Here is a 16811-nt window from a genome sequence, read left to right as displayed (position 1 = left end):
TCTTTATTAGTCAATTAAAATATGCTCGAGATATTTTTACTCATGCTCATTTGCTCGATAGCAAACCAGTCCACAAGGCATAGACCCCACTCCGTCTCCACCCCTCTCTTTTTTTTTTCTTCGTCTAAAATACACCCCGGAGTCCGCATTCTCAGTTTCTACCCTCTTCTTCCTCTGATGGCCACCACGTCCACCTTCCTTCTTCACAGCCACCATCAAACCCTCTCTCTCTATCTCTTGCCCTTTTTGCAGAATAGAGCCATCGCCGAAATTTTGATGCCTCTACCTTGTGTCTATATATCCCATAACTCATGGTTGTTTCTCAACACTTGACTGCTGATGGTTCTCTTTCCTCTGATTCTACTCTATATCGATCTCTCTTTGAATTTTTTAGATTCAAGCTTCACGTTCGTTCAAATCCAACGCTCAACTTGTAGGGGGTGTTAAAGGATATCTAGCCTTGTATTACGGTTTACCATAGGTACCATATTTGATGTTTTATAAAAGGCAAATATCTAGATAGGTGTGGTAGTTTTAGCAAATATTCTCCATTAACATGTAACGTATTTACATGTTATTACTTGTATTATGATATGCTTATAAACTGTTTGTGATGTATATACTTCTAGTGTATTGATTCATGTATGTTATGATACTATGATCACGGTATGACCTAAGAGCCACTTGATGAGTCATGTATGGTAATGTTACGATCCAAGTTTATAAAGTTCCCAAAGCATAGATCATGACTAGGGCTAACTCACAAGGTAAAACATGGTAAATTTTGTGTGTTTAAAACAAAGAGAATTTGAAAGGTATAAACATAAATATATTTTATTTACAATATCTAAAAAAAAAATAGTTTAAATAAATTGAGAAACAAACAACAAAAATGACACAACAACATAGTGGAGGCTCTGATTCTCTAGGCTCGCTCTATATCGCACCTGCTTCAGATCCGCTCCCAATCTCGACAACCTTGACTAGCTCCTAGACTCTTAATTGTGTCCATGGTTGATGTTAAAGTACACAATTCTCTTGTTTGACTACAAACTTAATATGGTGTCTTATCTTAAAGACATTAGTCATGAAACTTAGTTAACTTGGTAACTTTATCTATGTCATGCCCGCCCTAGACTACTTCACGTGAAAGACCTAAAAGAACATGTGATCCTATAAGAATCGTGGCAAGGACGTCCTTAGCATGGGGCAAGACGAGATTGAAATAACTTGAGGCAAGATAACGTGCAAAAATAAAAAATAAAAATAAAAATAAAGAGGCAAATGTCTTGTATAAACATGGGCCACGACGTCTATCTAAGTAAGAAAAGCAGGAAAATGAAACATGGCATTTCGTTAGATAATCCAAGCGCATGGTGTCACGGTCATGCTTGTCCAAGGCATGTTGCCCATGACCGCATGCCCATGACACGTCGAAACCTTTGCCTTGTACTACTTTATTGCTTCCTTTTTTCGCTTTCATATTGTATTATTTCTTTTATGTTTTCTTTAAGAGTATGACGTTTCGGCGATGTATGGCTACGCCTGGTAGACATGAAATGCCTCAAAATGTACTATAGGGGGATACGACTAGTTGTCAACTTCTCCCTACCCGATAGTTATATATAGTGAGCCGCTGTTGTTGCCTTTTTGCTTACATTCCCATATAACACCAATTTCAATTTCTCTCTCTTGCTTTCAAAACTCTCTTTCTAAAACCTCTCTCCCCCGCTTCCTAAAATCTTCTCTTGAAATCGAGACCCGAGGTTTGTATTCACGTTGCCCGACCGCAGGCAACTTAACTTGAAGTGCTGAGAGTGGGTGCCGCACAATCGCCAAATCTACTGCCTAGAAACCGCGATTGTGACAGTGTTGGTATCAGAGCCTAGTTGGCTCCAAAGTGACCAATATACATGTCTTCGACTAAACAGTTGAACAAGTCCCACGTTGACAGATTAGTCAAAATAGAAGAACAGATGCAATACTTGTGGGAGGTCCCCGACAGTATTCGATTTCTAGATGAGCGAGTGAAAGAACTTGTTGACAAGACCCTTGCCATTGATGGAATAAAGGGTCGGCTGGATGGGTTACCCATTCAAGAAATAATGCATTGAATGGATAACCTAGAAACAAAAACCACAAATAATGGTGTTTCAAGCGAGGAGACATCTCGACAGGCTCTGCTGGCCTGATTGAGGAGCGAATCGATGGCTTAGATAGCTCCCAAAAGCGATGTTTCAGATGGTCGCTGAACTATCTGACGATGTGAGGGCAAACCTTGACGTAGTCAGGGTAGAAATGGCAGACATAAGCGCCAGAGTAAATGTTGTCGTAAGGGCGGTGGAGAACCAAACCCCTACCCGGAGGACAACGTGACCCAACAAGGTCAAACTTCCTGAACCCAAGCCCTTCTTTGGGGCTTGTGATGCCAAGACCTTAGAGAACTACATCTTTGACCTTGAGCAGTACTTTAAAGCGACTGGCACTGAGACAAAGGAAGAAAAGATCACTGTGGCCACCATGCATCTAGCTTAAGATGCGAAGTTGTGGTAGCGGTCGAAGTATGTGAACATCCAAGAGGGCCGATGCACAATAGACACTTGGGAGAGACTAAAACAGGAGCTTCAGTCTCAATTCTTCCCAAAGAATGTTGATATCATGCCCAGAAGGAAATTACGTGACCTTAAACACACGAGTAGCATTCGAGCATATGTCAAACAGTTCTCGTTACTCATGTTGGACATTCGACAGATGTCTGAGCTAGATAAGATCTTTCAGTTCACAAAATGACTGAAGCCATGGGCGAAGTCTAAACTATATGAACACGACATAGAAGATCTCGCCACGGCCTATGCTATGTCCGAACACTGTTCGACTTGAACAACAAGTAGCCCCAAGAGACAAGGCGAAACCAAGCCTCCTCAAGCCGGAGGTAATCACAACCACACCTCTAATCCCTCCAAAATGGGAGGAGGAGACTGTAACGACCGAGATCCACCGCTAGCAGATATTGTCCTCTTTCGGCTTTCCCTTTCGAGCTTCCCCCCAAGGCTTTAAAACGTGTCTGCTAGGGGAAGGTTTCCACACCCTTATAAATGATGGTTTGTTCTCCTCCCCAACCAATGTGGGACATCATAGAGACAAACCGAGGATCGGAGGAGTTGAGACAAGACAACCCTAATAGGAGACTAGTGTCTTAGGCAAAGGGCCTCACAATCAGAACCACTTCAATCGACCACCTCTCTCTTGTTTCCTATGTAAAGAGAACCATAGGGTGTATGAATGTCCAAAGAGGGCGTCACTTCAGGCAATTCAAGCAGCATTGGACGTAGACGCGGATGCAAAATTCGAGGGCGAAGAAGTCGAGAAAGCGTTGAACGTAGAAATACCTCGGATGGGAGCCCTAAAGTTCCTATCCGCACTTCAAAAGAAGACCTGGGAACAAAGAGAGTCGATCGAAAAAGGTCTCATGTATGTGGAAGCGTGGGTGAATCACAAGTTGGCCAAGAATACGACGGTCGATTCAGGAGCCACCCACAACTTCATGACCGAGACGGAAGTAAATCGATTGAACATCAAATGGCATCGAGACTCGGGAAAGATGAAGGTCGTCAACTCTGTGGCCTTACCAATTATCGGAATAGTGAGAAAGACTACACTTAAGCTAGGAACATGGAGTAGCTTGGTGGACTTTGTAATCGTTAAAATGGACGACTTTGATGTGGTACTCGGGATGGAATTCTTATTGGAGCATAAGGTGATCCCCATACCCTTGGAAAATTGCCTAGTCATAACAAGGTCAACCCCAACTGTTGCCCAGACAAGCATCACAACCTAATGGAATCAAGATGATTTCGGCGCTCCAACTTAAACATGGTCTTGCACGTAATGAACCGACGTTCATGGCCATCCCTGTGGTGGAAACTGAAGGAACGGTTGACATTGTTCCCATAGAAATACAGCGTGTACTAGAAGAGTACTGCGAAGTAATGCTAGAGTGTCTACCAAAAACCTTACCACCTCGTCGAGGCATAGACCACGAGATTGAACTGATACCAGGGTCGAAACCCCCGGCAAAGAATGTATTTTTTCGACAATCGGAGGAAAATCCTTTTCTGGTGTGAGAGGAAATCGTTTGACGGGAAGAGAGAGGAAAGTCGTTGGAAGAAAATAAAACGCGTACAAATAAGAGAGAGAGAGAATTGCAATTTGATTTGCTAAAAAGGAGGTGATTTTTTCTTGTCAACCGATTCACCTATTTAAACAATTAACTATCCTAAAAATGTTGTAGAGTGGCCAACTAAATCTATGTCATTTCTTTTGAAATGGTCGCCTGTAAAATTGGTAATCCATTCGACGTGTTTGTCAAATGGTCAAAGGAAAATATTTAATCAAACTAATTAAAACATGTAAACCTAAATAAGGAAACCAATAGACTTTTATCTAACATTCTCCTCCTAAAACTTGTGGTCAAACTAATTAAAACGTGTAAACCTAAATAACCCGAGCTCTTGTTCGAGCTCCACCTCTAGTACCTCTTGTTCGAGTTGGCGCGCCTGCCAGTCTAGGTGGTTCACCTCTTCCCAGTAGGTCTTCCATCTTCCGGTACCTGGCCAAGAGGTTGACTGCTTGCTCTATCTCCAACTCTAGGATGTAAAGGCGGTTTGCCGTGCACCAAACTTGCGTGAGCAGCCGTCGTCGATCATCGCAGATACTAAGTAACCCGCGCTCGATGGAAATGTGGCAGTCGGCCTCATCGAGTTGACCCAGGCTCACAATGTTAGCTTTGAGCCTCGGGATGAAGTAGACGCCGGTCAGCTTGTGGTGCTTGCCTCCCTTACCGACGAAAAGGATGGTGCTGCGCCCTTCGATCTCGACGACAGAGCCGTTGCAGAATTTCACCGTCCCGCGAATCCCCAAGTCAAACTCGAAGAACGCAGACTTGGCCCCGGTCATATGGTTTGTTGCCCCCGTGTCGAGGACCCATTGTCGGTGCTTTTGCTGCTCGCCTCTTTCACCGATTTGGGCAAACACTCGCTCCTCCTTCAATTGAATTGGTTCCCCAGTTAGTGCCTTTGTTATGCACAACTGGAGCTCTTCCCCCCGTTCGACGCTCACCGGAGCAGTTATGTCGTCGTTGATTACCTCCGTGGGTTTGGAATCGGAAGTAGGGACGTCAGGTAGGACTGATGTAGTCACCATGAAAAGAGCCGGCTCGTCCTCCTCGGATTGAGCCACATGGGCCTTCTCGGCCGTCTCCTTGTTCCTGAGCTTGCTCCAGCAATTCTTGCTCAGGTGACATCTCTTCTCACAGTACGAGCACTGGATTGGCCCGTCATCAGTCGGCTCCTTCTTTTGATCTGCCTCTTTCCCGCGGATGCGCCGGCGAGATTTCCATGGCTTCTTACCGCCTTTGCGGCTGGAGGGCCCATTGCTCTCGTCGGTGTCGTCACGGAGCTTTAGGCGTGCAAGCCATTCCTCCTCAATGAGGAGTAGCCGACCCTCCTTGTCAACAGCTGAAGTGGTATTTTTCTTCCGCTGCTCGACGTTACGCAGTCTTCCGGTCACTTCTTCCACCGTCAGGTCGTTCACGTCAAGCAATGTCTCGATCAAAATTGCAACTTGCTCGAGATGATAGGGGACGACCTGCAACATCTTCTTCACGATTTCTGTCTCGCTGATGCTCCCACCGAGAGTGGTGATACTGTTTGTTGGTGTTAATATAACACATGCGGAAGCAATTAGGATCTTAGGCACTTCTAGAACATCAATTGTAGTAAATAACTAGCATGTTCATAAGTATTAAAACTTAATGAGTTTAAATACTAACCTTTTGTAGTTCAAACTTCTTTTTCCTCACGAACCAGTTTCGAACCACCACTAGTGTCTTCTCTACTATCCTCCGGCCTTAGAACGGAATTGTGGAATCCGGAGAGTGACTAAACTTGGGAGGGATTTTGTATATGTGAAGAAAGTGTTTGTGAGAGGTTTTTCTCAAGGTTTTTCACCAAGAAGAACAAGACCTTCCATGTACCATGATCACTCTATTTAAAGAGTCATGTTTGCATGTTCATGCAAATTTGAGATCACCAAATTTTGACACTTAAAATTCCACTCAAATGTTTGGGATTATGTGGCAAGCATGCATGTTTGAGTTAACCAAATTTTGACACTCAAAATTCCACTCAAACTTGTGGGGTTTATTTGGCAAGCATGCAAGTTTGGTTAAACCAAATTTTGACACCTCAAAATTCCACTAACATGTATTTTTCCATTAAATGAAGTCAACATTTTGACTTTTTTCATTTTAATTCAACAATTAATTTGAATAATTAATTTCAAATTAAAGTAACATTAAATGATTAATTAAACTATTTAATTAATATTTAATATTAATTCAAATGTCAATCCCAATCAATTCCGACACATAATTGATTAAGATATTTAAATCTTATTTAAATATCTCAGATTCTCTCTTTTTGTTTAATTCGTAAATAAAACAAAAATGCGGTTAAATATATCGTATATATGTAGCGCATATTCCCTAATTTGAATTCGAACACTTCGAACTCACTCGTCACACTGTTCTATGGTTTAGTCCGATATGAGCTAGCAGAGGGACCTAATGGACCTATAGATCATGGGCTCCAACGATTCAAGATTAACCGATTAAACTCATTAACCTGGTTAACCAACATTCGTTAACTACTAGGACACTCCACTATAGCCTAGTAGTTGCACTCCCCTCACTATAGATATATTTCTGTCCATTTGATATAACCATGATTAGTAAGTCGATCCTTCACAGGTTGTTCGTAACTAGAGCTGGGTCAATTTACCGTTTTACCCCTGAAGTTACTTCTTGTTCCTTATGTCTCACTGATCCTCTAATAAACAATTGGTTTGTGGTCCAACCAGTAAACCGAATCCCTCTCAGGCCAATGAGAGGGTGGGGCCCCTTGTTCAAGACCTGGAGTCAGTGCTTAAGGGAACTACCTTTCTTCTATCCCTAAAAGTGGGTAGGAGTGAATTCCGTCTTGCACCCCACGTCCCCAGCCATTCACCCAGTCTTACCCCTGAAATGGGAGGCCTGTTGAGTCGGCGAACTAGAGCCACTCTCACCCATGCAAATCTAAGGATAATTCCGAATAAACAGGAGTTCATGGTTAGCTCAGGATTAAAACCGAGTTACCTAGGTTATCGAATGAAAAGAAAATCAGTCTCAACAGTAAACGACTTTATAAAGTGAGAGTGGTTTTCTTCATGGTCCGATCTTATGCAATACTCATTGCATAGGACGCCCCCACTCACATGTCTCCACATGCACAATTTAGTGATCGCATTGTTTATATCATATACAAAAGTGGGCCGCATCCATAGTGTCCCCAGAATAAGGTACTCAGCCTTATCCTTATACTATAGATCATTTTGACTATATACTTGAACTTGATCCACTCTTATGTCTCTACATATAGTTCAAGTAGTCATACTATAGCCAGAGTGTTCTTAGTTTATTGGATTTAGATTAATGATCGTAAAGTTCACTTTATTCAATAACAATTTTTTCTGAATAAACAACAATAATAACTTTATTGAAAATAGAATATGTTTTTTGTTACAAACTATGAGTTTTAGGACATAAAATCCAACAGTTGGCGAGCCCCGTGATCCGGATTGAAAAGTCATCGACGGATTCACCGTCCTTAAAGCGGATCTCCGAGAGCTCCTTTCGCAGCTGCTCAATGTTGGATTCCCGCACTCGCTGCACACCAACCCGACGGGATTTGATTCCCTCCTAGGACAATTGCGCGGTGCGCTTGGTGGAGAGAGATGCCAGCATCCCTGGGGGCACAGATCGTAACATGGCGGCAAACGCCAGTCGATCCTCCCGATACTCAATCGTTTCTCCTCCCTCTGTGATAAGATAAGGAATCAATACAAGAGGAATATGATTCGGATTACCTTGTTGATCGAATATCTCAAGCCAAGAACATTGTTTGAGATTCGAATCACTCCACAAGCAAGATCGATCATGTCTAGCTTGAATGATTCTTGTTGATCAAATATCTCAACGCAAGAACACTTGCTTGAGATTCGAATCACTCCACAAGCAAGATTGATCATGTCGAGCTTGAATGATTCTACATGCAACCTAAACTACATAGAATTGCAAAGAAGCTTAGCCATTGGCTAAAGAAAAGCACAAATGCTTCTTTTACTTTATTTTCCAAGTCTACCCTACAAATACAACATACATGGCTTTATATAGCCTCAAAATGAAACTATTAAAGGCATTCCAAAAGTTGTAACATTCATACTTAATGGCCATAATTAGTCATTAGGTAAATGTAACCTAGAGTAAATAAAATGTCTTAAAATACAATAACTCTAAATTCCTCTCAATTGTAACCCACCCAAAATTTATAACCATCAAACTTCATTCCTCTTCAGGAAAAAAATTCACATCTTCATTGAAGTATATTGTATGAATGATGTCTCTTGGTTCATATCACTCTGGCTCTACGGCGTGCCATAACCCTTGCACATGTAGGTTGACGCGCATCAACAAGGCCCACTCATTGTAGTTGGACCTTGTCAGCATCGGGTACTGAACGATGGCGGTTGTCGTCTCCCTGATCACTCGCTCAACGACAACCCGACGTCCGTCATCATGATGTCGGCCTCTTCGTGGCGGTGATGGAGATGCCAGCACTTGGCGGCGGCACGGAGGAGTGAGCAAGCCTGCTCGGGATGGACCCCACGATGTGTGTATTTTCGCGCTTTGCATTTTCTTCTACTCGAACCTGAGACCTGTGTGTTCTCTTCCGTAATGATATACCACCGATGGCTTCAACCGGGCTCTGATACCACTTGTTGTTTTTCGACAATTGGAGGAAAATCCTTTTCTAGTGTGAGAGGAAATCGTTTGAAGGAAGAGAGAGGAAATTCGTTGGAAGAAAATAAAACGTGTAAAAAGAACAGAGAGAGAGAATTGCAATTTGATTGGCTAAAAAGGAGGTGATTTTTTCTTGTCAACAGATTCACCCATTTAAACAATTAACTATCATAAAAATGCTGAAGAGTGGCCAACTAAATCTGTGTCATTTCTTTTGAGATGGCTGCCTACAAAATTGGTAATCCATTTGATGTGTTTGTCAAATGGTCAAAGGAAAATATTTAATCAAACTAATTAAAACGTGTAAACCGAAATAAGGAAACCAACAGGCTTTTATCTAACAAAGAATGCCTATAGAATGGCTCCACCTCAGTTAGCAGAGCTACGAAAGCAGCTCGATGAACTACTTACTATCGGGTTCATCAGACCTGTAAAAGCCCCCTATGGAGCCCCAGTGTTATTTCAGAAGAAGAAGGATGGTAGTCTTCAGCGACTTGTTCGATCGACTAAATAACCTCTACCCATCATCATCGACTTGTTCAATCGACTACATGACGCTAAGTACTTCTCGAAACTCGACCTAAGGTCGGGATATTATCAAGTTCGGATTGCCGAGGGAGATGTGCCCAAAACAACTTGTGTCACTAGATATGGGGCCTTTAAATTCCGAGTGATGTCTATTGGTAATAAACTTAAATGAAAAAGGTAGTTTTTAATTTTGTTAATTTGAGTAAGTTTTTGAAATTGGGTTGCAGAAGGAAAAGGCAAAAGAAAAAAAATGTAAGGCCAATAATCATTTTATGAAGGAGAGGGTGGGTCTATGGGGTAACTATTTTTAGCATTTAGAAAATATTTAAATTAATTTATTTTCCATTCTAAAAAGCAGAGCAAAAGAGCAAAAGTGTAGAGAACAAAAGGTAGAGAGTAATAGAAAATGGTTTTCAGAATTCTGTCTCCTTGTCTCTCCCCTCTCGACATCTCCTTCACAGTTTCGTGAGTGTTATTTTAACAAATTAGTATCAGAGCGAGCTTTTATTTTTACAAATTGGTATCAGAGCCAATGGCAAACATGATGGGACAAATGCCGCTACTACGATTAACGAAGACAAACTACGAGAATTAGAGCATCCAAATGAAAGCTCTTCTTGGTTCTCAAGACGCATGGGAGGTGGTCGAAGAAGGTTTTGAAGAACCAAAGGATACCACAGGTTTTACGGCGGCGCAAAACAAGGCGCTAAAGGAATTGCGATCAAAGGATAAGGCATCATTATACATGTTGTTATGGGCTGTTGATGAGTTGGGCTTTGAGAAGATTGCAAGGGCAACTACTTCAAAAGAAGGGTGGGACACTCTAGAAAAGGTGTTCAAAGGAACCGACCAAGTCAAACTAGTGCGTCTCCAAACTCTACGTGGCGAGTTGGAGAGCATGAAGATGAAGGAGTCAGAAAATGTATTTGACTACATTACGCGCATACAGACCGTGGCAAATCAACTAAATAGAAATGGAGAAATGTTACCCGAGACGCGAGTTGTGGAGAAAATCTTGAGGTCGTTAACTGACAACTTTGAGAATGTTATATGTGTGATAGAAGAGTCAAAGAACCTAGCGAAGTTCACGGTCGATGAGCTCGCCGGTTCTCTTCAGGCACATGAACAACGTAAGAAGAAAAAGAAGGAGACACTCGATCAAGCGCTTCAGACTAAGGCATCATTAAAGGATGAAAAGGTACACTACTCTCAAAATATTCAGGGTAGAGGTCGAGGAAGTCGCGGAAATGGTCGAGGTGATCAAGGTAGCAGTTATGAAGAAAATTATAAGGAAAAGAGACAGTCGAGGCAAGCAAATTGGCGTGGAAGTGGACGCAATCAAGGACACGGTCAAGGATATAATTCCAACGTCCAATGTTATAAATGTAAAAAATATGGCCACTATACGAATGATTGTAACTCCGAAAAATGTTACAATTGTGGCAAAATGGGTCATTATGCAAGAGATTGTCGAGCCGAGGAAAAGGTGGAAGAAACCATCAACCTAGCCTTAGATGACGCAACAAACGGAGACATTCTCTTGATGACCCAAAATGAAGAGTTGAAAACAAAAGAACACGACGGTGCGAAAGACGATGGCGATAGTCGTGAGGTGGTGAAAACTGTTGGAAATGAGGTGATACGCAGCGGATTTGGTGAAATCTTGATAGCGGAGACAAGAAAAACGAAGAAGGATGAACAACCGGATAACAGAGACCCCGAGCTCGAAGAGAGAGAGCTCCAATGGCGGGAAAGGCAATTTGAGAAAGAAAGAAGGAAGAGGATGAGAATGGAAGAGAAATGGAAGAAGAAAAGGAAGATTTAGAAATGAAGGTTGAAAGATTAGAGAAGGAAGTGGCTAAGCTGAGTGAGAATTCTTTCTATCTCAAATAGGAGAAGGAAGAGAATGGGAAGGAAATCTCTGAGCTTGTCAAGAAAATTGAAGAAGACGTGGAGAAAGAGAATGGCTTGCTAATGGAGATTGATGCTTTAGTGGACGAGCTAGTGAAGGGGGAGAAAGATATAGAGATGCTAACTCAACGGAGAGACTCACTCGACGTGAAACTAAATTCGGTCCAACAGGAGGCAGTGAATTTATGACACACGATTGAGATAATCACTCGTGAGTAAGCCGAAATAGAGTAAGCAAAAATGGAAGAGAAAATTGTTGTTGTGGACTTGCGAAGGAAATTGAGTAAATGAAGAATTGGTGTCTCAAATGGGCTGTTCTCGAGAAGCTCCAGATGAAGTCTCGTCAGAAAAGGACAAGCTTAGTTTGTCGCTCGAGGACAAGGAGAAGAAATTGAAGAAACTACGACTAAGCTCGAGAAAATAAAAACGGCGCAGGTGGAATCAATGAATAGAGCATTTAAGTTTATGGGGGAGTTTTGTCAGTCATAAACTTAAATGAGAAAGGTAGTTTTAATTTTGTTAATTTTAGTAAGTTTTTGAAATTGAGTCCAGGAGAAGGCAAACAGATAAAAAAAAATGAAAGACCAATAATCATTTTATGAAAGAGTGGGTTGATGGGAGAGTCATTCTTAGCCTTTAGAAAACCTATAAATTAATTTGTTTTCCAGTGTAAAAAGCAACCAAAAGTATAGAGAACAAAAGGTACAGAGCAATAGAAAAGGGTTTTCAGAATTCTTTGTCTCCTTGTCTCTCCCCTCTCGACATCTCCTTCATAGTTTCATGAGTGTTATTTTAACAAATTAGTATAAGAGCGAGCTTTTATTTCTACAAATTGGTATCAAAGCGAGCTTTTATTTCTACAATGCCTTTTGGGTTGACTAATGCCCCTGCCACATTCTACACCTTGATGAACTAAGTCTTCCATGAGTATCTTGATAAATTCGTGGTAGTCTATTTGGACGATATAGTGGTCTACAGCTCCACCATGAAAGAGTATGAACATCACCTGTGGTTAGTTTTCGAAAAGTTGAGAGAACACCAACTATATGTGAAAAGGGAAAAATGCACGTTTGAGCAACAAGGGTCAACTTCCTTGGACACGTAATAAAAGTAGGCAAGGTAGGTATGAAAGAGAAGAAAGTCAAAGCCATCAAGGAGTGGAAGACCCCCTCCTCAATGACAGAAGTGCGCTCCTTCCTTGGGTTGGCAAATTACTACAATCGATTCATTGAAGGATTCTCAAAGCGCGCAGAGCCCTTGATCAAACTATTAAAGAAGGGAAACAAGTGGCGCTGGACTTCACGGTGTCAAGATTCCTTTGACAACCTCAAGAACGCTATGATGGAAGGGCCAATTTTGGGGATTGCCGATGTGACGAAACCTTTCAAAGTCAAGATGGATGCCTCAGACTTCACCCTAGGGGGCATCCTACTGCAAGAGGGACACCCCATTGCATACGAGAGGCGGAAGCTAAACGAGACAGAAAGAAGGTACGCAGCATCCTAGAAAGAAATGATGGCAGTGGTCCACTGCTTATGATCTTGGAGACAGTACCTACTCGGAGCCAAGTTTGTAGTCAAGACAAACAATAGTTCCATATGTCACTTCTTTGATCAACCCAAGTTATCGTCAAAACAAGCGCGTTAGCAAGAATGTGTGGCCAAATTTGACCTCCAGTTCGAACACATGTCAGGTAAGGCAAACCAAGCTACAGACGCCCTAAGTCGGAAGAGCGAACATGCGGCCCTGTGCATGTTAGCTCATCTACAAGCAAGTAAGCTGAGCGGAACGATAGGAGAAAGTATCAAGGAACACCTAGCCAAAGACCCGGCCGCTCAGGCCATCATGCAGCTAGCCAGAGAGGGGAAGACTCACCGGTTTTGGGTCGAAGACTATTTACTCTTCACCAAAGGAAATCGTCTTTACGTCCCTTGTTTGGGGAACTTGAGGAGACTCCTGCTAAAAGAAAGTCACGACACACCATGGGCGGGCACAATTGGTGGCAGAGAACCTATGCCCTCCTAAAAAATGGTACTATTGGCCTAACCTCCGCGACGATGCGATACAGTTCACAAAGATCTGTCTTATCTACCAACAAGACAAGGTTGAACGAAACAAAGTTGTGGGACTACTAGAACCTCTACTGGTCCCGTCCCGACCATGGGAAAGTGTTTCTCTGGATTTCATCACACACCTCCACAAGGTAGGAGAAATTGAGTCCATCTTGGTCATCATTGACAGATTCTCCAAATATGCAACATTTATCCCAACCCGCAAGTCATGCTCGGCTGAAGCGACCGCACAATTATTTTTTTGACACGTAGTCAAGTTGTGGGGCATTCCCACCAGCATTGTTAGCAATCACGATCCAAGATTCACATGGACCTTCTGGACTGAATTGTTCAACCTATTGGGGTCGAGCCTAAATGTCTCTTCGAAATATCACCCCCAAACCAACGGACAAACCAAAAGGTTCAATAGTATGCTTGAGGAGTTCTTACGTCACTTTATCGATGCGCGACAGAAGAATTGGGTACAATGCTTGATGTCGCTCAGTTTAGCTTCAATTGCCAACAAAGCTCGTCGACAAGAAAAACCCCTTTTGAAGTAGTATGCGGTAGACAACCACTCATGCCCCACGTTATTGACCACCCCTATGCTGGGAGAAGCCCTCAAGCGTATAATGTCACCAAAGAGTGGAAGCAAACCTCCGAAATAGCACGAGCGTACTTGGACAAAGCCTCCCGAATCATGAAGAAGTAGGCAGATCGCAAACAAAGAGCATTAGGGTTTCAAGCTGGTGACCAAGTTATGATCAAGCTGAGATCAGAACAATTTAGATTCCGGGGGAATCGAGACCAGCTACTAGTGCGAAAATATGAGGGACCAATTGAAGTCATTGAGAAAGTTAGAAGGACTTCATATCGTCTCCAAGTTTACCTATATGGATGAGAACTCATCCTGTCATCCATGTCAATAACCTCAAACCATTCCATCCAGACGACGAAGACCAGCAACGCAACCAAGTGACACGACCATCAGTGACGATGAAGGACTCGAGTACAAAAGAAGTAGAAGAGATTTTGGCCGAGCGAATCCATCGCATTGGCAAACCTAAGCAACTTACAGGAGTTTTTAGTCAAGTGGAAAGGACTTCGAGAAGAAGAAATCAGCTGGGAATGTGCTGACGATCTGAAGACAACCGCACCTCAGATTGCATAGTTCGAAGAAATGAGACGGTTGACAGGGATGTCAACCAATTAAGTGGGGGAAGATGTCACGATCATGCTTGTCCAAGGCATGTTGTCCATGGCCGCATGCCCGTGACACGCTAAAACCTTTGCCTTGTACTACTTTATTGCTTTCTTTATTGCTTTCTTTTACCGCTTTCATGTTGTATTATTTCTTTTCTGTTTTCTTTAAGAGTATGATGTTTCGGCGATGTCATGGCTACGCCTGGTAGATATGAAATGCCTCAAAATGTACTATAGAGGGATACGACCAGCTGTCAACTTCTCCCTATCTGATAGTTATATGCAGTGAGCCATTGTTGTTGCTTTTTTGCCTACATTCCCATATAACACCAATTTCAATTTCTCTCTCTTGTTTTCAAAACTCTCTTTCTAAAACCTCTCTCTCTCGCTTTCTAAAATCTTTTCTTGAAATCGAGACCCGAGGTTTGTATTCACGTTGCCCGACCGCAGGCAACGTAACTCAAAATAGGCTTGACCCACTCAGTGTTGAGAGTGAGTGCCGCACAATCGCCAAATCCACGGCCTAGAAACCGCGATTGTAACACATGACATCCATTTGAATGAGGAAACATGGTGAGAAGTTAAAGGGTCATTTTGGGTATGGGTCTAAGTAGTACCTCATAGACTTGAGTATCATGGTACGTTTAGGGCTTGGGTTCATAAGTTCTTGTGTTCTATCTCCAAGGATTTCTTCTTAAAACATGAGATATAACTAAGGCATATAACTTGTAAGCCCTAGCTCAAAAGACATGTCTTGGGTCTTATCTTAATCTTGAGGTTTAGGAGTCTTGTGTTTTATTCCTTAGACACTCACTCCCCCGGGACAATGGTACAAGACATGAACTTAAAAGCCTATATCCTCGATTCATACTAGGATTCAAATTCTAGAATCGGCCCTGATTCATACTAGGATTCAAATTCTAGAATCAGCCCATGGGAGCCCCAACATTTCTTTGGGTAAGGATCAGAATTTAGCTATAACTACTCCAACATCCCTTTAGATTGGGATCTAGATTTTGGCATTTTGGTGGCTCCGACATCTCCTTGAGTCGAGATTCAAATTCACCCTATAACTGTCCTGACATTCCCTTTGGTCGAGATTCAGATTTGGCATCTTGGTGGCCCCTGACAGTCCCATGTCCCTTGCAACATAGTTTGAGTAATGTATCGGGGGAGGTTTAGGGTGGCTTAGGTGCTTGTGATGAGTCTGGTATAATGGCACCTAGCATTCTTAATGTCATGGTACCTAGCGTTCTTAAGCCTACCATGACATTAAAGGTGGCCTCCAGTCTCAGACAAATTGGATGTGTAGTATTTCCCTACACACGACTCACACATGCGAGTGTGAATCCCCAGGGCGCTCGCACACCCCCTGGACCCTCTAGTCAAGCTAATCTGTAGCGACATCTGGAGGTCAGTGGAACCACATAGTGTCATGTGCCTCGTGAGCACTCTCATCTGTGTGCATTTGCACCTGTGCGCATTCGCGCTCATCATACGGTGCGCGTCCGCACTCATCATCTCTAAGAGAAGTAGCCTATGCTTATGAACATACAATATGCATGAGGTCCCTCTAAATCTAACTATACGTCTCTTCTGACACAAGACACAACCCTCTAATCTCATCTCTTTGTTACACTGTGTAAAACCTGCTCATGGATATTTACATTAATATCATTTCTAACTCTTAAGGTTGTGTCCTATGTCGATCTACAACATGATGCAATATGGCATACAACATCATAAGGCTTGTTCAACATGGAAAACATCATCACGTTAATAACATCGTCATGCATATATCATACTCATCATAGAAGTCATTAAGTGCATCACATATAACATGTACGTCATGCATCCAAACATAATAACGTACATTTAACATACATCACAGCATGTCATACTCATACACCATCATAATTCAAACAATTTTTAATTTATCCTATAGTAAGGCCACCTACCTGATTAGCTGGTGTCAACAATTTATCGTTAATGAAAGTTCGGTTTTGCCCTTCATATCCAAGCCAACCTATATGAATCCATGGCATCAATTTCACGTTCAAGTAACTCATACACTAGTTCATGTGCTAGACTTCATGTAGCATTAAAGACTTTGCATGGATAAAGTCTTAGAACGTTATAATATACATCTAAATATATATACATATTACATACATATTCTATTTATATTAAGATTTCATTTTCTATTTTTTATTTAGAGTGAC

The 16811-nt window shown here is 42.2% G+C and overlaps 1 protein-coding gene across 1 annotated transcript; it reads left to right on the top strand.

Moving 5' to 3' along the window:
- The first annotated feature begins 9254 nt into the window (after positions 1 to 9254).
- LOC111784606 (putative WEB family protein At1g65010, chloroplastic) lies at positions 9255 to 11524 on the top strand. The gene is made up of 4 exons (XM_023665258.1): positions 9255 to 9375; positions 10078 to 10732; positions 10889 to 11060; positions 11318 to 11524. Exons 1-4 carry the CDS (start codon positions 9255 to 9257, stop codon positions 11522 to 11524), a joined length of 1155 nt encoding a protein of 384 aa, XP_023521026.1.
- The last annotated feature ends 5287 nt before the right edge of the window (positions 11525 to 16811 follow it).

The sequence above is a fragment of the Cucurbita pepo genome, unplaced genomic scaffold (genome assembly GCF_002806865.2).
Source record: "Cucurbita pepo subsp. pepo cultivar mu-cu-16 unplaced genomic scaffold, ASM280686v2 Cp4.1_scaffold000242, whole genome shotgun sequence".
Taxonomy (NCBI): Eukaryota; Viridiplantae; Streptophyta; class Magnoliopsida; order Cucurbitales; family Cucurbitaceae; genus Cucurbita; species Cucurbita pepo.
The sequence above is the reverse complement of the archived record's forward strand: the minus strand, read 5'-3'. Positions and strand labels throughout refer to the sequence as shown.